Source organism: Berghia stephanieae, chromosome 3 (assembly GCF_034508935.2).
Source record: "Berghia stephanieae isolate SIO BIC M18660-M18661 chromosome 3, UCSD_Bste_1.3, whole genome shotgun sequence".
Classification (NCBI taxonomy): Eukaryota; Metazoa; Mollusca; class Gastropoda; order Nudibranchia; family Aeolidiidae; genus Berghia; species Berghia stephanieae.
In genome coordinates this window covers 35,154,149-35,176,947 of record NC_088362.1, presented here as the reverse complement: position 1 = coordinate 35,176,947, position 22,799 = coordinate 35,154,149, and the positions used below count along the sequence as shown (strand labels likewise).

Sequence of the window (22,799 nt, the reverse complement as noted above, 5' to 3'; positions counted from 1 at the left end):
ATCAGATAAATGCATGTTTTGCACATAGAAGTAACATGCCCGACTCTGTGAATTTATTGAAAAAAAAAATAAATAAATAAATAACAATGTGAAATTGAATGTAAGCTTCAATTTAATTAACGAAAACAGATAAATGGACGTTTCGGGTTTCCCTTTTATCAACAAAACAGGATAAATTATTAAAAACTACAGACCAATGAGATATGTGGTAGTGGCGTTGTTAGGATGAATAAACAAAAAAATATGGGACAAGGAATAGTATGCTCCTTTGTAAGGAAGCACGAATTAAAATAGAACAATGGATATTTATGAAAGGTGCGCAATTAATTAAGTCAAGGGAGGGGAAACGGGGAGGAACTGTGTAATGCAGTACAGAAAGTGAAATAAAATAAACTGTAGACTATTGTTAGAAAGTAAATACAATGGAATTGGAACTAAATACAAAATATAAGGGATGTAGGTATTAGTATAATCATAAGTGGCAGTAACAGCAGCAGAAGCAACAGTAGTACGTTTAGTAGTAGTAGTAGTAGTAGTAGTAGTAGTAGTAGTAGTAGTAGTAGTAGTAGTAGTAGTAGTAGTAGCAGTAGTAGTAGTAGTAGTAGTAGTAGTGGTGGTGGTGGTGGTGGTGGTGGTAGTAGTCATGTTAGTAATTTCTTCGAGCTTCGAGCAGCAACAATTACATGAAAATAAAAAAGAGCACTTATAAAATAATAATATGCGATGTCAGAAGGGTTGGGGTGGGGGTGGGGTGGGGGTAGGGATAGAGTTTAGGAGAGAGTTTAGGAAAGGGATTCTTTTTATTTGTTCGTTTTTGTTGTGTTTTTATTTTTGTGCACTGGACAATGACATCAATGCATTTGGACATTATTTTGACGAGATGTAAAGTGTAAATCACATTTAGCCTACTTGGGCAGGTGGTGAGAGTAATTTGTCATTGTTCTATGTCGTGAAGTTAGGCTGAAATATGCGAGTCGATGGGAACATACCGCTCCGCCATACAATGATGGTGATGATGATGATGATGATGATGATGATGATGATGATGATGATGATGATGGTGATGATGAAACTGAAGATGATTATGATGATGATGATAATGATAATGATGATGATGATAATTATAAACAACAACAACAACAACAACAACTACTACTACTACTACTACTACTACTACTACTACTACTACTACTACTACTACTACTACTACTACTACTATAACAACAACAACAACAACAACTACTACTACTACTACTACTACTACTACTACTACTACTATTACTACTACTACTACTACTACTACTACTACTACTACTACTACCACTACTACTACTACTACTACTACTACTACTACTACTACTACTAATAATAATAATAATAATAATAATAATAATAATAATAATAATAATAATATTAAGGTTGACAATTATGACTATGATGACGATGATGATGATAAAATTATTATTATTATTATTAATAATAATAATAATAATAATAATAATAATAATAATAATAATAATGATAATAATAATAATAATAATAATAATAATAATAATAATAATAATAATAATAATAATAATAATAATAATAATAGTAACATGACTATGAAAAATGGATATCATAAAAGATGAAATTATAACGCTAAGAAAACAAATTCATAATACAGCACATGTTCTGTATCTTTTTCTTTTTTCACCCAACCTCCCCATTTACTACATACACGCATACACATACACACACACACACACACACACACACACACACACACACACACATACATACATACATTCAAAACTTTGCTGTAGTTAAAATGTTTTTATTCATATTGTATTACCATCAAGATCTTTCCGGCTCTTCAACAGTAACAATATTTTCATCCTTTTACAATGAAGAGATTCACTTTAAATGCAAATGATTGTTGCTATTTTTAGTTCCATCCATGACGAGATTATGACGAGATTTTACATGATCAACTTCGCTGTGGTTGTAACGTCGGAGAAAAGAGGTCGACCGTCGCCAAGATAATTTTTTTTTTCTAGCAGGACAATTAAATTCTAGGATAATTTAAAAGATACGTGTGAAAAAAGTGAGTATGAAGTGTAATATTCAAATGTATGTTGATGAGTTACTTTTAGTTGAGTCATGTTTTAGCCATCAATTACAACTACAACGCCAATCTGAAACTTTCTCATTCTCATTCAGTTCAGTGTCAGTCAGTAAGCTGAATACTGAATAATCTAATCGCACTTGAGACTTGCAACGATCTTATTTTATAAAATTCCTCAGTGCGGTAATAGCAGCTCCCAACTCTAAATAACCCGTCTTCAAGAGTTATTAGGTAGGCACATTTTAATTGATTTTTCGGCTATAAATAGTAATATGAAGATGCGGAGCCTGACCGGCGTAGTATCTAGAGAGCTGCGCCGGTGTTACCAATACTTAGCTTCTATACCAGGACAAATCATTCGTTTGGACAGAAAAATAAATAAAAAACTTACCGCTTACCGTCAAAAGCAGTTTAGATTTGAAGATACATTTGTTTTCTATCAAAAAACATTCGGTACTAGATAATCCTTGATGAATATCAAAGGAAGTGTCAATTGCCAAGGAGTGAGTCCTTGGTAGTTGACGGTTCATCAATTGCCAAGGAGTCAAATTGGAACTCTTCAGCCGCATGTGGTGATTTCAGTCGGGCCTCAATCAGTTGCATGTGGTGATTTCAGTCGAGCCTCGATTTGCGCGCATACGAATCTCGAACCCTGTCACAGTCACTGTCACTTTCTTTTCTTCCCTTCGCCATTCACTTTCACTCATCCCTTGTCAATCGTTGGCATTTGTTTTTAATTTTTCTGTCCTTTCACGAATTCCAAGATGAGTTAAGATTATATCAAACAAAAATTACTGTTGATTTCGGATTCGGGGGGGGGGGGGGGGGGGGGGGGGAACGAAGTGGCAAATCTCTGCCTTTATTTTAAAGGAAATATACTGCACATCGTCTTAATACGGAATAATTAACGTAAAACATTTGTGCAACAAGATCAATCCGTGGCATTAATAGTAAATAGTTGACGATTTACCAACTGGCAAGGTCCGTAACAAAAAGAGGAAATATGGGAGAGAGAGAGAGAGAGGAAATGACAGAGACATACATACACAGAGGAAAAAATGGCAGAGAGGGAAATGAGAAAATGACAGAGAGAGAGAAAGAAGAGTAAAAGAGAGTATTATTAATTAATATTAATACATAACATCACTCTGTGGCAATACATCACTTCATGACACTAAAGGTACTCCGTGGCAGTTAAAAGTACACATGCGTAGTTGATGAACTGACACGGTCCTTGGCAATTGACGATTTGACAATTGTCAAGGTCCTTGGCAATTGACGCTACCAATATCAAAAGTTGTGTTTGAAATTATATCCTAAAGATTTTCATGATTCATTCCTCGCTAAATCGCTGTACATACCCGCATGGCTTGCACACACAAAAGGATACATCTAGGTCACAAAACCTTACATCCAGGTCACAAAATCAGACAACTAGGTCACACCTCAAGACATCTCTGTTTCGTTTGTTCCAAGATAGCAAAACAAACCAGACGTCTTGGAGTTCGAAAGAGCTTTCCATAAAATATTTGGTATTTGCAAGACCCCCAGAAACCAATTCCCTATACAGCTCTTGTGCACGGTTACTTATGACCTTGATTTCTTTCGTACCCACCCCCAAAATTCCACTTATTGTGTGTTATAGGCAGAACATAATAAATAGCTGGGCTGCCACGTGCGTGACTAAATTGGCCAAAGAGAGAATCTATACTTTGGCATTAGACACCAATTACCTGATGTCTTGGTTTTTAATCCTAGCCGAGTGAGAGAGAAAAAACAAAACAATCATACATGTATCTGCAAACAGCAGAACGTTTTTATTTTACATTGAGATGGGAAGGGATAACACTATGATAAGAAAGAAAGAGAGAGAGAGAGAGAAGAGAGAGAGAGAGAGAGAGAGAGAGAGAGAGAGAGAGAGAGAGAGAGAGAGAGAGAGAGAGAGAGGGAGAGAGAGAGAGAGAGCGATGGGCGGGGGGATGGGGGGATAGTAAGGGGGAATGGGAAAAGATGAAAGAAACAATGGGTTGCCTGATGATGTAGATCAAAGGATTGTTACAGCGGTGTTCACGCTGCGTACTTCGTGAAATTTTAACCTTTTACAGTGACAGTTTTTTTTCTGCAGATTGCTTATGCAGAATAAATCGTTTCCACCAAGAGAGCAGTAGTAAGAGTATATTTCGACTCGGGCTTCAATTAAACTATAAATCGCAAAGCTTGTCTTTTAATGATAACATTAAGACTAAGATCTGGAGTTTGGGGAGTGTAAGATGGAATCTCGCCAATAATGGTTAAAATTGTTTTGATTTTTAAAAACATAACACACACACACACACACACACGAGCGCGCGCGGTCACGACAGCGAGGACCATCTATTGCTTGTGTTGCAACGGTAAATCAGTTTAGCCATCAATACAACTACAACGCCAATCTGAAACTTTCTCATTCTCATTCAGTTCAGTGTCAGTCAGTAAGCTGAATACTGAATAATCTAATCGCACTTGAGACTTGCAACGATCTTATTTTATAAAATTCCTCAGTGCGGTAATAGCAGCTCCCAACTCTAAATAACCCGTCTTCAAGAGTTATTAGGTAGGCACATTTTAATTGAGGCGAGATGCCCCGTTACCGTGTACGCAACGCAGGCACACCCCCCCCCCCCCCCAAAAAAAAAAAAAAAAAAAGAGACACACACACACACACACACGCACGCACGCAGTCTCGCATCCGCTACGAACTAATTTTGCGCACCAATTTTTACTGCACTAATGCACCAAATTGCATACCTATCTATGGACACTTTTTCCCGTATCTTTTTCCCAATAAACTTTTTAAAAAACCTGGGGCCAGGGTTGCTAGTTTGGCCTCCTGGTGGCTTTTCCCAAGCCATTTGGCCTCCCAAAATTTGGTTTGGCCACTTGGCCTCCTGTAACCAACTTTTTGGCTTCCTCTGACTTTCCCCGTTATATCGTTTTACTCTGGTACCGGTAAAACTTTGGCAATCTAAATATCTAAATGCAACACGTGCTAACGCCACAGATTGCAATGGCGAAATGGTGTTTTGATTAAGGTGAGTACAGCGAATGTTCCTTTAAATTAATTTTCTTTTTTCTTCTTCAAAAATGGGGGAAATAAATTGTTCAACAAATCTAAAGAGTTTTCGCGAGGCTAAGGTGGGTTTGGTGGTATTTGGCCTCCTGCCGAGGAATCTGGCCTCTTGCTATAGCAGTTTGGTCTCTTACTCAAAAATGATCTGGCAACCCTGCCTGGGGGCGGCACCCTTGATAACAGAAACGAGACCCACACGATTTCGCGAGGAATGAATCATGAAAAAAATTAGGATATAATTTCAACACAACTTTTGAAATTCATCAAGGATTGTCCAGTACCGAATGTTTTTTGATAGAAAACAAATGCATCTTCAAATCTAAACTGCTTTTGACTGTAAGCGGTAAGTTTTTTATTTATTTTTCGGTCCAAACGAATGATTTATCCTGGTATAGAAGCTAAGTATTGGTAACACCGGCCCACCTCTCTAGTACTAGAGAACTAGAACATTATTTTTAAAAAGTTTCCCCCCCTCCCAAACCCCCTAATTATATTTTTTAAAAAGAATATTGGGGATATTGGAGCTTTCGGAAGGCCTCCCCATTTTATCATAGGCTGCGGTTATTCAGAGTCGACTCTGAATAACTGTCTACGGTTATTCAGAGTCGACTCTGAATAAGTGTACGGTTATTCAGAGTCGACTCTGAATAACCGTAGACAGTTATTCGGAGTCGGGGACTCCACTCTGAATAACTGTAGACAGTTGACTCTGAATAACTGTCTACAGTTATTCAGAGTCGGAGAGTCGACTCTGAATAACTTAAGACAGTTATGAGTGATGAACTTCCAGTTACCAATCACACGGTTTTTCTGTTTTTTCCTCTCTCCACCTCTGTTTAACCCTACTGGAAAAAATCGTTTTACTTTTTGGTATTTTCATGTCTCTTCTGCCATGGCAGTTTTTTGCATCGCTGATTTGCATTGCGGCCGCAAAATTTACACTTTTTTTGCAAATTTTCGAGATTTTGCCAAAAAAAAAAAAAAAAGAAAGAAATGTTTTTTAAAATATAGTGGGAACCAGTGATGATAATCTTCCGCAGATTTCTGGGATTTTAGGATTTGTTCATAAACGTTCCGTTGTTTTTGTCATGTCAAACATTTTCTGCTCAGTGGTAGTTCAGGGGGACAAAAAACAATAATATGCCTTCTATCATTTTTTGACACCTCGGCTCAGTTGCATGAATTTTGGTGACACTCTTTTATTTATGCGCTGTGATTATCCCCAGGCACATATTTGAAACTCCGCTCTTTTAAACAATTATCCACATTCCAGAATATGGTATGTTTCCGAATGCACATAGAAATAAGGAAAGTTAATAAAATATCTATAAAAACATAAAATTAACCAACATTAAATCAGTTGTTCCTACATATACACGATATGCGTCGACCTCGAAGTGGGTGTCATGACCGAATGGTTTAGTCGTCTGCCCTGGAAGTTTTACCAGAATCGACGTTGCGGGTTCAAATCCTGGTTCCGCCACTTTTTATTTTATTTTTTAAAAAAATTCCGTCTTCTTTTTACAGAACGTTGCAAGGGATAAATGTCCCATCCATCCTCCCCCCACCTTTTTTTTTTTTGCGCGAGTCTATTATTTTCTCCTTTTTGTTTGACCTTTTGTTCCGTTTCTGAGCATGAATTTCTTAAAATTGTTTTTATTTTAAAAAAATTATTGTTTGTTTTTTTCTCCTCTATCTGACCATTTGGTCGCTCTCTGAATATTTCTGTTTCTTTGCTTATTAATTATTTACCCTTTTTAGACACTTTTTGAGATCGAAGTGGGGACGAATATGACAATTTGCTAGAAACTAGAAAGGAACTAAGAGTGAGAGAGAGAGAGAGAGCGAGAGTTAAAAAAAAAAAAAAGAGGTGGGTGGAGGATGGATGGGACATTTATCCCTTGCACCGTTCTGTAAAAAGAAGACGGATTGTAAAAAAAAAAGAAAAAAAGTGGCGGAACCAGGATTTGAGCCCGCAACGTCGATTCTGGTAAAACTTCCAGGGCAGACGACTAAACCATTCGGCCATGACACCCACTTCGAAGTCGACGCATATTGTGTATATGTAGTAATAACTGGTTTAATGTTGGTTAATTTTATATTTTTATAGATATTTTATTAACTTTCCTTATTTCTATGTGCATTTGGAAACATTCAATATTCTGGAATGCGGATAATTGTTTAAAAGAGCGGAGTTTCAAATATGTGTCTGGGAATAACGAAATTTGGTTATCCCCAGACAGGTGTCTGGGGATAACGAATTTTCATTATCCCCAGACAGGTGTCTGGGGATAATGACAGCCTTCTTTATGACGTTAGTCTAGACACAGTGGCGTCAAAAGTAGCACAAGACACATGGTGGCCATGAATGGGAAGATGATCGAAAGGGAAGGGGATGGAGCAAATGGGTGTAAATATTTGTGTACTTTTTAGCTGTAGCACGATAGTACATTCATTTGGCGATTTTATAAGTTTTATAAGCGTGTCTTTTTTTTTCCTTTTTTAATTTTTGTTTTGTTTTTGTTTTTGTTTGATTGTTCTGAATTTGTTAATAGAATTCATTACAACTTGTGTCTAATTATAAAACAATTTAAAAAAAAATTAAAAATCAATTCATTAATCTCTCTCTCTCTCTCTCTCTCTCTCTCTCTCTCTCTCTCTCTCTCTCTCTCTCTCTCTCTCTCTCTCTCTCTCTCAACCACCCTTCTATCTTCATATTATGTTTATAGATATCATTTAGAGAGATAATATTAATAAGTTAGGCTGATCGATTTAAGAAATGATTGTTTATAAGATAATTTAAATTTGCTTTGTTGATGGAATATGTTTTGCAATTGATTAAAGATTCTTATTTATAAGCGACTGAAGTTGAAAAATCGCCAAGTTTTAAGAATTTGGCACTAGAATTGCCAAAGTCACAAAGTAACTGTAGTAAACTGGTATCAAATTGAAAGAAACTCATCTCGCGAGAACTCAACTCGATAGGCTACTCGGCTCTAAATATCTGTACACATGATTATCCAGGGTCGACTCTGAATAACCATCTACAGTTATCCAGGGTCGACTCTGAATAACCATCTACAGTTATCCAGAGTCGACTCTGAATAACCATCTACAGTTATCCAAAGTCGACTCTGAATAACCACTTCGTTTATCATAACAATGTTGGAATGATATTCACAGCCATTTTGGTGTTAAAAAACTTGGTGAGAATAGCCACTGCCGTTAAAAAATATAACTTGAGCTTTTATATTCTGCACTATCCACTAAACATGCACAAAGCATTTTACAATTACAAGGGTTAACTAGAGGGTAAAAAAATTTCTTTAGTACCGCTATTCTTTAGAAGGAGATTTTTTAAAATAATAATAAAAAGGGTACCGCTATGTACCAGTACCATATGATTACTAAGTCGATTGCTAACTTGTAGTAATGGTGACAGTCAACAACAAATTTTATTTTACTTATAAAAGTTTTTATGTAACAATTTTTTATGGTTTAGCAGACCTGCCGTTCATACCGATTAATCGGTATCATACCGATTTGCAAGACCTTTTTTTCGTATTTACCGATTTCCCGATTTACTTGCCGATCGTACCGATTTCACCAAGTGACCAAGGGCCCGCAGCCCTCCACCCCTCTCTTTTACGTTAACTTTTTGCTTTACGTTGCACGTTAAAATTTTCAAGTCTCGTGAACTTTGACCCGTCCCGCGATACCTCGATAGATCACATGACGTAGCGAGCCTCTTTGTGATGCCCTCACACAGATAGAAAACACACACGGCGCGTTATTTAGTTTTTCATTTCCTTTGTGAAGCGACAGCGAGCTGTACTGGTAAACCACCGCGGTCCCTGGCTTCTGACTCGTTACCAAGTGCCGCCATCTTTAAATAAGTTAGTAGTCCGATTGCCAGATTGGCGTTGTGCGTGCCATTTTGGGTGTTGGGGAAAAATAAGGGGGGGGGGGGGGAGGTTGTGACGCTTTGGTTAGTTTGAGTGACAAGTGTCAAATTGTCAGAATTAGGTGAGTAGCCCAACCATTGGATAATTTTACGTCTCATACTGATTTTTTTCCCCAGATACTGATTTTTTTACAATGTCATACTGATTTCCTTTTTCGTGAAGTGGCAGGTCTGGTTTAGTGTTAGAATTACTGAATTTTTACTATTTATTACTGATGAATTTGTGTTGGTTACTGATTTTGAAATTTTCAAGTATGCAGGCAATGGTGTATATCATTTTATTATTTTCCTTTTGGTCGAGTTGATTTGAAATTAAAGGGCAATTATTTCATTTCAGATTTTCAAGTTTTATGGTTCAAGATGAGTGATATGAGCGATCTTGATAGGTGAGTTTCAACATATATTTTTATGTGTCTCAATTTGTTTTGTACTTATATAAATACATAGGAAATAATTTCTGTTCATCGTAAAGACAAAGATTTCTGTTCATCATATAGATAGTATGCGCTTGGCTGAGAATCTCATAACATTGCCAAGTATAACGGACCAACACACAGAACTGTGTGTATCCATGAACGTTTATAATTCACAGTTCAATGAGCATTACTCATAAATGCGGATGGCAAAAAACAATAACAAAGACCTGAGTGATGTCATTTTCGAATTATCTATACATTATTGATAGTAAGATTTCATTGGATTTTGGGAAAGGAACAGTGGATGTTATAGGAACACTGGAATTAGTAAATAAACCTACCCATTATTATTGCTATGGTTCCGATAGCCCAGTTGGCAGAGAACACAGGGTAGCAAGCGATTGCTATTGTCCGTTTCACACTATGCAATTCAGGATAAACTCTGGTTTCATGGGCCTAACGGTTCTTAAGGGCTACTTTTCCGCGGGGGGGGGGGGGTGTTTCCTTATATTGGCAATTACATTTTTATGAGACAATGATTTGCCATACCAAATCATGAATTTGTGTAAGTTTTCTTGTTTTTAATTTCATTAGAAACACCAACAATGTAGATTTTAGTGCATGACATAATCAGTCGGAAGGTGAAAATTTTGGATTTGCATTTTTTTTGTATTTTCTGAAAGAATATGTTCATCAGAGCATTTTAATCTTTATTGTGAAGTAAATCGTGTCCTTATGTTGGCAATTACATTTTTATGAGACAATGATTTGCCATACCAAATCATGAATTTGTGTAAGTTTTCTTGTTTTTAATTTCATTAGAAACACCAACAATGTAAATTTTAGTGCATGACATAATCAGTCGGAAGGTGAAAATTTTGGATTTGCATTTTTTTTGTATTTTCTGAAAGAATATGTTCATCAGAGCATTTTAATCTTTATTGTGAAGTAAATCGTGTAAGGTATCCAGCTACTTTTCTCAAATTTCATACTTTTTCAGCTGTAAAAAATATTTAGAAGTGAAAATAAGCTTTGATGTTTCCCGAAGATGTCCAAAAAGGGTTGATTTAATCATTTATGACAAGAACTCATTTTGTATAAAAATTGACCTTCTAACTAAACTTGGCAATATCTCAGTTCAAACCTTTTCACCATCCAACTTATTTTGTCATTCACTGTAACATATGGTCTTTATCATATTTACTTATTGAGCAAATTGTCCAGGTTGTCCTTACCATAATCTTTTTTTATATTTTTATAACTGCTTATTACAATTGTGATCATTTTAATTAATGTTTGGGGGTATTGCTTCTTTTTTTTTTAGACAAATAGAGCAGCTCCAACGATGTGAAGTAATCAAAGAGAGTGAAGTTAAAGCATTATGTGCAAAGGCAAGAGAGATTCTTGTTGAAGAGGGGAATGTCCAAGCTGTTGACTCCCCTGTTACAGTGAGTGTCCATTCGTATTATTGCTCGCTTTGCTTTATTATCTTTTGTTAAACGTCTTTCAGAAACTCTTCTTTTCTTAGTGCTATGTTTATTTTGGCAGTATGTCATAAATCAATAATATCGGCAATGTAAGGGTCGCTTGAGATATTTCGTATAGCAGGTGTGTCTACAGTCCCGGATATTTGAAAAAAATCATGTCTGTCCTGCAAATAAAAAAAAAATTGACCACCTGGTGATTATGAAGTTTTGCAGTCATGATCTACTGTCATGTCATCATTATCGTTATAATCATCCGTATCACCACTACTATACACATCATCATCATTCCCACTATCAAAACTACCACATCATCATCTCTACCACCTCTACTACAGCAACAGCAACCACTACATCATCATCTCTACCACCAATACAACAACCACGACATCATCATTCCTACCACCACAACTATTTAAACTGCATGTTGTTGATATAAGACAAAGGCTTTATTTGTATGGGCAGTAATGTTAATTTTCTATCATTATAAGAGTTTTATCCCTATCGTTTTATAATTACAGTTTAAAACAAATTAATGTACACTCTTTCTTTCTTTCTTTTTTTTTGTCCCCAGGTTTGTGGAGACATCCACGGTCAATTTTATGACCTAAAAGAGTTATTCAATGTAGGAGGGAAGGTACCAGAGACAAATTACTTGTTCATGGGAGATTTTGTCGACAGGGGATTTTACAGTGTTGAAACATTTCTTTTATTACTTGCATTAAAGGTGAGTTTTGATTGATTATTTCAAAGCCTTTAATGTTTTATTTACCATGTCCCCTTTATTTTAAAATGTTATTCTTAATTCTCACTAGCGGGTGGTTGGATGGGAGCATCACCCTTGAATCATATACCTATGATGTTCGCATGGGTGTATGATCCGATAGTGATGTCGTTTCTTCTTCTCTTTACTAGCCTATCCTGTTTCTTTGGTTTGTGATTGTATTTTTGACAGGGGATATTTTTTTTTTTCTGTAAATCTTCTGCCTGTTTGTTCTTGGTTATTTATAATTTAGCTTATGATATCTTTAGGTTATGATTTTGATTGACATTTGTACTATTTTTGTTAGATTGCTTGTTTTTTTGTTTCAGCGGTCTCTCATATAACCTCAATTGTGTTGGAAGAGACCTAAAGCAACAAACAAAAAAAAAAAAAAAAAAAAAAAAATTAATTCTCACTAGCTTTTAATGTAACACAGTGGGTGGATATTTTAATTAAGGATTTAGGTATGTGTGTCCTGCGTGTTGATGACATGTTGTGAATTTGATGTTCATTCTGTGTTTCGCCATACCCCTCTCATGCGCATAATGAACGGTGCCCCCGTTTCGAGCCGAAATAAGTCCCGGCAACCCTTGTACGCAGAATCCCTGACTACGGACAGAGCTGCACATACGAGATGGAAGTCGGTTTGGACGAATTCAATCCCTCGTGGGGGCGGGGACCTACACTCCTCTAAGCTTGGTGAGAAGTTGCCAGGCTTTGATACCAGTAAGAGGAGACACTGGGTAGCTGCGAATCGGCTTCGGTCGAGGAGCTGCCTAACGGCCGGTGCGTTACATCAGTGGGGTCTAACTTCCTGTCCTTTATGTCCACGCTGTGGGCAAGAACCCGAAACGGCAGAGCATCTAGTCGAAAGGTGTGTTGTGACGATGCTACCGGGCGGGTTCGCGACGGTGCACGAATGCGGACCGGACTTTGCTGATTGGGTCGATCGTCATAACATAATAGTGTGAACCATAAGAAGCTGCTGCCATTTAAAAAAATAAGTAATCACTATGTCATGTTACGGAAATATTCATCTCTGTGTGTCCCTTTTTTTTTTGTTTTAAATAATTTTTAAAATGTATATATTGTATATATCACCGGCAAAAATGTTACTTAATAATAATAATAATGCTGAAAACTTATATAGCGCTATAACTTAGAGACATCAGACTCCAAGCGCTTAAATTACAAATTACTTTGGCTGAAACATACTCATTCAGACACACAAGCATACACCCACACACACACACACACACACACACACACAACAGAAACCAGACAGGCCTATCTTGCTTCTCATACCATCTACTAAAGACGAAACAGATATGTTTTAAGCGAACATTTAAAAATAGACAAAGATCCTTTTTCATGAATGCTCTGTGGTAAGGCGTTCCAAACAGAGGGTCCGAAATGAGAAAAGGGTCTTATTCCAGCATTTTTCTGTATTCGAGTTATTCTTTAAGAGAGTATTTTTGAGTCTTGTTCAGTTTTATGTAGTTGTCCTACATTGTACATTGTCATCAAATTATACATGCTATATGTGGTTGTTATGGTGGATTTCAGTTTATCTATCAAATGTCTAACCAATAACATGTATATAATACTTTCGAAATTTATTTTCATTTGATCTGCTTTGAAACAAATATAGATTTGCTCATGGTGAAAAATTGATATTTCTTATTTAGTGTTATATAAATGAGGTTTTTTTTGTTTTGTTTTTTTTTTTTTGGGGGGGGGGGGGGGGGGTGTTGTCTTTTGTTTGTCACTTTATTTTTTAGAATACTATTTTACTATTATATGATTTTATTTATTGATTGTTCCCCCTGTTTTGCTATTTATTGTTCACCAGGTCCGTTATCCAGACAGAATTACACTGATCAGAGGAAATCATGAAAGTCGACAGATCACACAAGTCTATGGGTTTTATGACGAGTGTTTACGAAAATATGGGTCCATCACAGTATGGAGATATTGTACAGAAATCTTTGATTATCTTAGTTTATCTGCAATTGTTGATGGAAAAGTGAGTTGTTTTTTTTGTTGTTGTTGTTGTTGTTTGTTTGTTTTTTGAATAGGGCATCCAATACATTTGTTTAAAATAATATTTAGGTTTTTCTTTATGACTGATTTACTCAGAAATTTGAATTTGGGAAGAATGTGACATTATTAAAGATCTTATATTTTTTCTAAGACGAAAAAAACCAGTTTGTTGGGATTGCCTCTTTGACTAGATTTTAATAACCCCACCCCTAGACTCAGTTTTCTAGTAGCAATAAGTCAAGTGAGATGTGAATTTATTTTTGGTAACGTAATCTTGAATTTCATATATTAACTATGGATATTGATTTAAAGACCAATCTGTTGTTAAAGACTTGACTAAACATTTCAAAACCTGTTTTTCTTATTTTATGAATTTGTCATAAGGAAAACTCAGGGGATGGTTGTCAGGATGCATGCAAATACAATTTTAATTTTATTCTCCGTCAATAGATATTCTGTGTCCATGGTGGTTTATCTCCCTCTATCACATCCCTGGACCAAATTCGACAGATAGACAGGAAACAGGAAGTCCCACATGACGGCCCTATGTGTGATTTATTATGGTCTGATCCTGAAGGTAAGAAAGCTCCTTTTGATCTGGCTTTGTCTCTGTTCTCTCTGAATTTCTGGAATAATTGGTGAGAGATTTTCACTAACATACCTTTGGGCCAACACCTGCATAGAGGCCAACTGTCCTGATAAAATAGGGATTGTCCTGATTTGGCAGTTTGGAGAAAAAATGTTTAATGGGGAAGAGAAAAATTGGATTCTTAATATGTGTGGAATTGGTACTGATTTGAGACATTAAATTTCATCATATGAGATAATAATAACCAAGGTTGCCAATTTTCCCTATATTTACAGAATTCAGTAAGTTATAAGCCCTCAGTATATTTTCCAATCATCTGCTAAACAGAAAAGAGTAAGAACATAATGTCCTTTTACTGGAATCGAGCACTCAGAAAGGGGTCGGTCTATGTGTTTGTGTAAAACTCCAGTAAATTTTAGCCTCCAGAATTGGCAACCCTGAATAACTAAACGGTCGTTCACTTTACCTTGTTTCCACCCAATGTTCTTCTCCATTTTCCTTCTCCAGCTACATTTTTTTTATCCCTCATCTTTACAATTTATTGTGATTTTCACTCAACATGCAGATATGCAAGGCTGGGGAGTGAGTCCACGAGGTGCTGGGTTTTTGTTCGGGAGCGATGTGGTCAATTCGTTTTGCCAGGAAAATGAAGTTGACTTGATTTGCCGAGCACACCAGTTGGTCATGGAAGGATACAAGTGGCATTTTGGGGAGATGGTGTTAACGGTATGGTCTGCACCCAACTATTGCTACAGGTAAGCATTATTAACCTGACACATGTTGATTATTATTTTATTTGTTTAAACGTTACTGATATAGGCTTTAGTATATTTTCTTTCACTCCCCTTGTATTGTAAACATGCTCAAATCGTTTTACAAGGACTCCCTAGCTAGCAGCAACACTTAGCATTGTAGGATGAGACATTGTCCATGTCCAGTTACTCATTTTACACCTGAGTGAGGGAAGTTGAGTAAAGACCCTTTTACAACTATGTGAGACTCTAACTCTGGATCTTCTGATCAGTCTGGTCTTGCCACCAGACCACATAGCAGCACAAACAAACAATGTTTCTAAATTTTCAATTTTTTAATTCATGCAGGAGAGAGATGAATCATCAGGAACTATTTTTTTAGGGTTAGTCCCTGCATGAAAATGGATTTTCAGACCCTAGAAACAGGATCTTTTTTTCTTCAACAGGAAGCATTTAAATTAGTTACAATCCCTGGTTGTCTATTTGATAGGATGCAAATTGAATGCATGCAGACCTGCCAACCAGTATGATTAATCATATTTTAGTACGATTTTTGGACCCTGAAAACGCGGATAGGATTTTAGTGGATTTAATACGATTTTTTAAAAGATATGTGATGTGAATGATATTGATGCATTGATACACACGTGTCGTACACCAACTGTAGACTGTGTTTCTGAATGAATGATGCATCACATTTAATACTATAGTTATCATTTCAGTTGCTTATATGATGCCGGTTTTCACCAATATTTTTCTCATACATTTTTGAGGATTTGCATATAAGCTTGTTTTATACTTTAAATAGTCTCAGACCACATTTAAACTTTTGCCACTTATTAAATAGAAAATTCCAAATGAAAATATAATTGAACCAACATCTTTGCCTTTGAAGCCTTCAATTAAAAACTGTATTGCTAATTAACTTAAACATAAATGGGTTATTTCCCTTTATAATAACTAAATTACTCTATTTTGATTTATAAAATTTATAATGATCTATTTTTTCCTTTATTATTTTGTACGAGTCTTGAATTACAAAGTGGGCAGCTTTAGGAACGGTATTTGGTTCAAAATGAATTTTTTAGAACCATTTTAGAAGTATTTAACTTGTCTCTGCATATTACATACTTTGCGAATTTCCCATCATTTGACCAAAGTAATAGTATTAGTAGTATATAGAAGTAATAGTAGTAGGAGGAGTAGTAGTAGTAGTGAATGCTCAATAAAAAAGAGAGAGAGAGTGAGAGAGAGAGAGAGAGAGAGAGAGAGAGAGAGATGTCATTAGGTAACATGTATGGGAAATATCTTGATTTTTTATTCTCTATTGTCTTCTGGCACTTTTCTACTCACTTCATATCTTGTTGTTACCAACATAAGTGCCTGCTCCACTCACTTTTCTGAATTAAAAATTCACCCCATACACCGGAGCATACTCAATGTCTCAATCGTTTCTATGTTATATGTTTGTGATGAGAATATTGGCTATTAAGCTTAACTGCTGGTCAAAATTACTTCGCGATGGTGGTGACCGAATCGGCGGTCTCAAGAAGTGGGTGAGAGAGGGATCTAGAAATGACTTTGGGTTTGAAACGAATATTTTTGTGTTCGTGGATAGCTCACACGGTAGAGCCACGCTCTCACCTGCCAGGCGGAGTTGTCATACCAATAAGGTCGCAGGTTCAAACCCCACCACCGCCGCGAAAAATTTTTTATTCTCTATTGTCTTCTGGCACTTTTCTACTCACTTCATATCTTGCGGGAAATATCTTGCTACTGTTGCAAATTGTCATCTATTGAATTGAAGACCACTCTCCCAGATATTTTATCTCAAAACTTTCTCATAACTGATGTACTGGGCTAGCAGATATCACCATCACAGCTTCATTTGGTACATCAGCATCTCTTACCATCAAGATCATGACATCATCACTTCTACAACTGCCATCACAGCATTGTCATGGTCACAACTACCACCACAGCTTCATCATCATCACCACCACCACCACTAGAGCACCATCGCTTCAACAACCAACACTTCTTCCACTGATACTAGCATCAATACTACCAACATGTTAAGGGTCATTTCTTTGAGTGTTTCGAAAGCAATTTCCTTTGATATTGCAATTACTGAGCCTTATGCTAATTTTAAATGGCCATTAAGTTTTAGTTTCTCAATAAATCGATAATTTTGTAATCACTAGACATTGCTTGAATGGTGAAGATCAGAGTTTATTTTGATTTGGGATTGATGTTAGCTTTTATAATAATTTTTGTATAGTGCGCACTTTTTTTCCACATGTGTGGACAAAATACACTTTTTAGGGTCATGGAATACACTTTTCATCCTGGGAAGGTTGGCAGGTCTGTGCATGGTCAACTGGAACAGTAGATAGGGCAGACCTCCCTACTGTTACGAACAGTTTGTAGAATTATGAAATTTTGCCTCTAATCTCAGAACTTCATTGGCATCTCTAAGGGATTAAAGCTTAATGAAAATAAAAGTTGATGCCAGACTACATAATTTTAAGGATTTTGACGTGTTAATTAATCCTTGTGAGGCTATATTGTTGATTTTTAATGTTAACTATAGCAAGTACAATTTTTGTTTCCCCAAAATTAAGAATTTTTAGATGCTCAAATTGACGTGTATGATAGCTCGTTCTATTGATTGAGCGACTAAGCTTTTTCCCTTTAAGGTCTACATTAAACTCAGTTGTGAATGAGTACCTACCTGGCTATAGGCAGTGATGATATTTTAAAGGTGTTTTTACAAAAAGGATCCCAACAGTTGACTGGTATTGTATGATATAGAATTATGGTTCCATATAACCTAGGGGAATAGATAAAATGTGGTGGAGCACATTGAGCATAGTAAATCTGTGGAAATTTGCTATTAAAGAGGGGGGTTTTTTTGGTGTTTTTTTTTAAATCTCAATTTTTGTATTTAAAAAATATTTATCATTTTTTTTTTTTTTTTTTTAATTTTCCTCAAGATATTTTGCGATTTGCACTTTTTCATCATTGTGCAATTTTTTTTTTCTCTCTCTCTACCTCTTGCAGATGTGGAAATGTAGCGGCAATTTTGGAATTGGATGAGAACTTAAAAAGAGATTTCACAATATTTGAGGCAGCCCCACAGGTATTGTTTTGTTTGGTTGGTTGTTTTTTTATTTATTTATTTATTTTTTTTTTTTTTCAAATCACTTAAATTTCACCCTCCTGTAGGAAATTCATAATTTCACAAAATGTACAATTTTTCACCCTTAAATTAACTTGACGATTTGAAATTTTTATTCAATCAAGACACTATAAATGATTTGTAAACAATTGAGGGTGTTCCTCTTCGTGGGGATATGTGCTTGTGTCAGGTGAGACATTTAGGCTAGGTGATCTCAAACTAAGTACACGGATGGTAGTGTGCTCTTGGAATTTACAACTGTTCCCTATTTGAAACAATTCCCCTTGTCTTATTTTATCTTGGGTGCTTTAATTGTAATTCTAAAATATTTGACAATCCCATTTTCTTCCTTTTTACTGGCTCTTGTATGACCTTAATGTGTCGCAAGCGCCATAAAACCCTTAAAAACGAAAACAAACAATTACTCTTTTTGACAAGCAATGTTACACTTTTTCTTGTGTTGACGCTGGCAGCCCTGGTTAATATATTTAATCAATTTGTGCATAAGTACTTGACTATAGGCAGAGAAGGATAATGTAATAGTATCAATACAAAAATGGTGCTCAATACGTGACTGGTACTCTATGCAATGGAAATATGGTTCCGTATGACCTGTTCGGGGAGGATATATGAACTGTGAAGTGAGTAGAGCATGGTTAATTTGTAGAAGTTTGCTATGATTGTTCTTTTTCATTTGTTTATTGTTGTTCTGATCTTTTCTTTGTATCTTTTATTTTTAAGAAAATCTTAATGTGTGAATAATTTTCTTCATTAATAATGTATTTATTTGATTTTGTTACAGGAATCGAGAGGTATACCTTCCAAGAAGCCACAACCAGACTACTTCCTATAGCATCTTCATTATCATCACTCAGTCCCAGTGTATTAGGTCTTCTTTTAGTTCCATCCTTCCATTTACCAGCGGTGACTAACATACTCACTCACACACATCCACGGCTCAAGTTTTAACAACAATCCTTTAATATTATTCAGTAGTTTGATGGCCAACGTGTATAGCATTCGTGGAATATTGATATTAATTTATTGATCGACAATTCTTCTTGATTTGGCTAGATGCGGTGAATGTGTGATTGTACTGTAAGCATGAAGAATGTTGTGTGAGACAAAAAGGTGGAAAGAAAGGTGTGTGAGGTGAAAAAATTGGTTGTGGACGGTTGACGCTTCTTGTGTATGTGCGTGTGTGTGTGATAAATTGTTTGGCTGGATCAAGAAAAAAAAAATTATGGTGAATATATATCTAAATGAAATATGCAAGTGTTCAAACATAAACACTGCTGAACAATTTATTATATCATATGAATACTTGCAAAAGTCAGCGGTGGGTTTGTACGCATGTCTGTTTGACTCTTACAATTTGATGGCCTTCTGTACCAACTCTTATCCCAGTCCCTGTAGCTTGGAATTTGGCTTTGTTGAGTTTAACTTTGGAGCTGAGCTGTTAATTTCTCACATATTTTTTTTCAGCTTCAATAATTTTTTTTTGGGGGGGGGGGGGGCTGACAATGGGTGTAAATAATTTCTTAATCAAAAATACAAATCTTCAAACAATTGAACGAGTTCCAAATCAATTTTTATCGCTTGCATCCTAAAAATGGTGTCATATATTCTTCATTGTCAATGTCGGTTATTTGTCATTGAGATATGGGAACAAAAGAATTTTTATTCAACAATATATTCGTCGATTGAGTTTAATTCCAATTCATTCATTAGATAAAATGAGGGTGTGATAAATTATGTATAAATGAATTTATGCATAAAGAAAGATAATCAGTGTGGAGTTATTGTATTAAACCATGAAATAGATAATCTATGTATAATTCATCTTGTTTGGCCCTTGAAGGATTTTTTTTTTTTTCAGAAGAATATCAGTGTTTATATTTATTATATTAGTTTGGTTTTTGTTTAGATATAAATATCTTTTAGATTTGATTATGATCTGTTGGGTCTGTAAATAAATACATTACTGCATTCATATAATCATGCATGATGTTTAGTTTTTATTTTTATACTGTAATATTTTTTTGGCTTAAGGATTCTCTTGGCTTATTTATAGACGAGGTTTTCAAATTATTATCACAACATTGTAATGATATTGTTATGTAATACCAAGTTAACGATTTCACTCGTCGGGTGAGACGAACAAGAATTTTTGATCACTTGATCAAATTCTCTTTTCCATTCTCTCATCACGACTATTCTGCCTTTCACATTAGAAGATGAAAACAGTTTATCAATTTGCGACATAAATGACATAGGTTCTAGAAATTGCGATTTGATCCTTTTTTATTTGTGGGTGGAAAACGCTGACATTGCACTTTGTTTGATAAAGATCTGACAAAAATTATGACTTTGGTGATGAAAAATGACATTGATGTCAATTATTGTAACTTTAAAAATTGTTATGAATAATTTATATCTCCCTTATTTGTGGGCCGATTTTGTAATTCGTGGTATCAATTTTATTGTAATAGAGAGATAGGAACTTCAAAGTTATTTTTTCTGATGCGAAATTATTACTTTGTATTATTTAGCACCAAGAATAATGTTTGGTGAATAAAAATGTTGCCCTCTTTGATCTACTGCCACCATCTATTGCATGTATAATTGTGAGTCAAGCTTCCCAAAGTCTTTGACCAATCACAGGATCTCAACTTGGTCTACTGTCAAGGTATTACGCTTCTGTTATGCAAAAAATATACCTTTTTTAATGGGCCTAATAGCTAAAAGTTTAAAATATAATTGTGAGGAATTTGAAAGTCACATTGCTGAAATCAGCTTTAAAAAAGAAGAACATTGGTCTTTATTTCAGAAAAATCGGTTGAAAATCAACTGTTTTACGAATAAATTTGATTTAAAAAGTTTTGTTTATTTTACCTTTTTTTAGTAACTTTTTAAAATTTATCGGCCGATTTTCTTGATTTTTATATCATTTTTCACATCTCAATGAGACGAACACGCTGGTGTACTCGTTTGATTCAAAAGAGTTTAAAACACAAATTTGGTTTTTTTTATTGTGAGTCCAGTCGTACTAATTAATTCCTGAGCGATGAGGCAGTGATGCAACCTTGTGGTTCGGGCCACGGGGCTTTTGGTGTTACATAACCACTCATCTCTTTTGGCCGACCATGTTCTTTGAGGTTACACAACATTCTCTGCCTTTGTGATGGGTATGTCTGTACATGACGTACATGGAACGTGAAGGCTCTCAAACGATATGCAGCATCGGTACTACCGATCTTAAGAGATCTCGTTCATGGCGATGAAATGTGTGACGTAGGAGGTTAGATCCGGGCTTTTCTTTTCTCATATGTCTGTAGGCACGATTTCGTTAAGACTCCAATGTTATTGTGATGAACATAAAAGCAGTATTTTTAAAAAAAAGTACTGTAGTAATATGCTTAACTTCTCTCCTGTAAAAAAAACAACTTTCTTTTATGGTGACTTAGTCTTATGAATCACTCCATTAAATTTTTTTTTTTTTTCCTTTTAAGTAAGATTACGCATATTGTTCAATTTCCATTTTCACATCTGTAATTTTTACTCATTATTGACACAAATAAAATGTGAAAGAAAAATAGTGAAAAAAGAATCTGTTAATCTTGGTTTTGTTTGAATTGAGATGTGGCAGAACATTGTGCATGGTAGACAATTCTGTGGCGCGATATCTACCAACTTGGTGGGGTTCCTGACCTCCCATAGTGGCAGGGAGGTACTTACTGCATCTTCTATCCCCCTAAATCTGCTTTTCAACTTGCTTTCTGTCTTTGTCTTGGTATGAGATTACAGTGGAACCTCCCGAATAGTGACAACCTCCTGATGACATTGACCCCTGGTCCCGATTTTTTTTCTATTTAAGATCAGTAAAAAAACCCCCTCCAAATAACGACGCACTTTTTGATAAACCTCCGAATAACGACATCATTTTGGTGATTTTCGGCAGTTTTCGTAGATATCAGATACTAAAAATACCGAGTATGAGTACTCAAAGTTTATAAAAACGATTCCTGCTTGAACCAATGAGACAAAGACACCAGCAACAGAAAATCAAGACGATGATGATCTTGACGGCGATGCTCCTCCCTGTTGTGACGGCCAGTGAAGCGGTTATGGCGCTAACAACTCTCAGAACTTTTGCCATGCAACATGACAACGGTGCGTAATTATTTGACATGCTCATCCCAATGGAGGACAAAGTATCTGCTATCATTTCCAGCGCCAAACGTCAAGCAGTGATAGAGGATTATTTGGAGCCAAACAAGTCTTCATGTTCATAACAAAATAACAAGGATGATGAACCTTTTTTTATACATTTTTAATGGATAGAGAGAGACAAAAATAAAAGTAAAAAAACAAAAAGAAAACAAAAAATA

General features: G+C 35.6%; 1 protein-coding gene across 1 annotated transcript; it reads left to right on the top strand.

Moving 5' to 3' along the window:
• The first annotated feature begins 1,944 nt into the window (after nucleotides 1-1,944).
• Nucleotides 1,945-22,015, top strand: LOC144967628 (serine/threonine-protein phosphatase 4 catalytic subunit). Its single transcript, XM_078905138.1, has 9 exons — nucleotides 1,945-2,086; nucleotides 9,518-9,566; nucleotides 10,921-11,044; nucleotides 11,655-11,807; nucleotides 13,696-13,869; nucleotides 14,337-14,463; nucleotides 15,041-15,230; nucleotides 18,291-18,369; nucleotides 19,211-22,015. The coding sequence occupies exons 2-9, from the start codon at nucleotides 9,541-9,543 to the stop codon at nucleotides 19,259-19,261; spliced, it is 924 nt and encodes a 307-aa protein (XP_078761264.1). The 5' UTR covers nucleotides 1,945-2,086; nucleotides 9,518-9,540; the 3' UTR covers nucleotides 19,262-22,015.
• The last annotated feature ends 784 nt before the right edge of the window (nucleotides 22,016-22,799 follow it).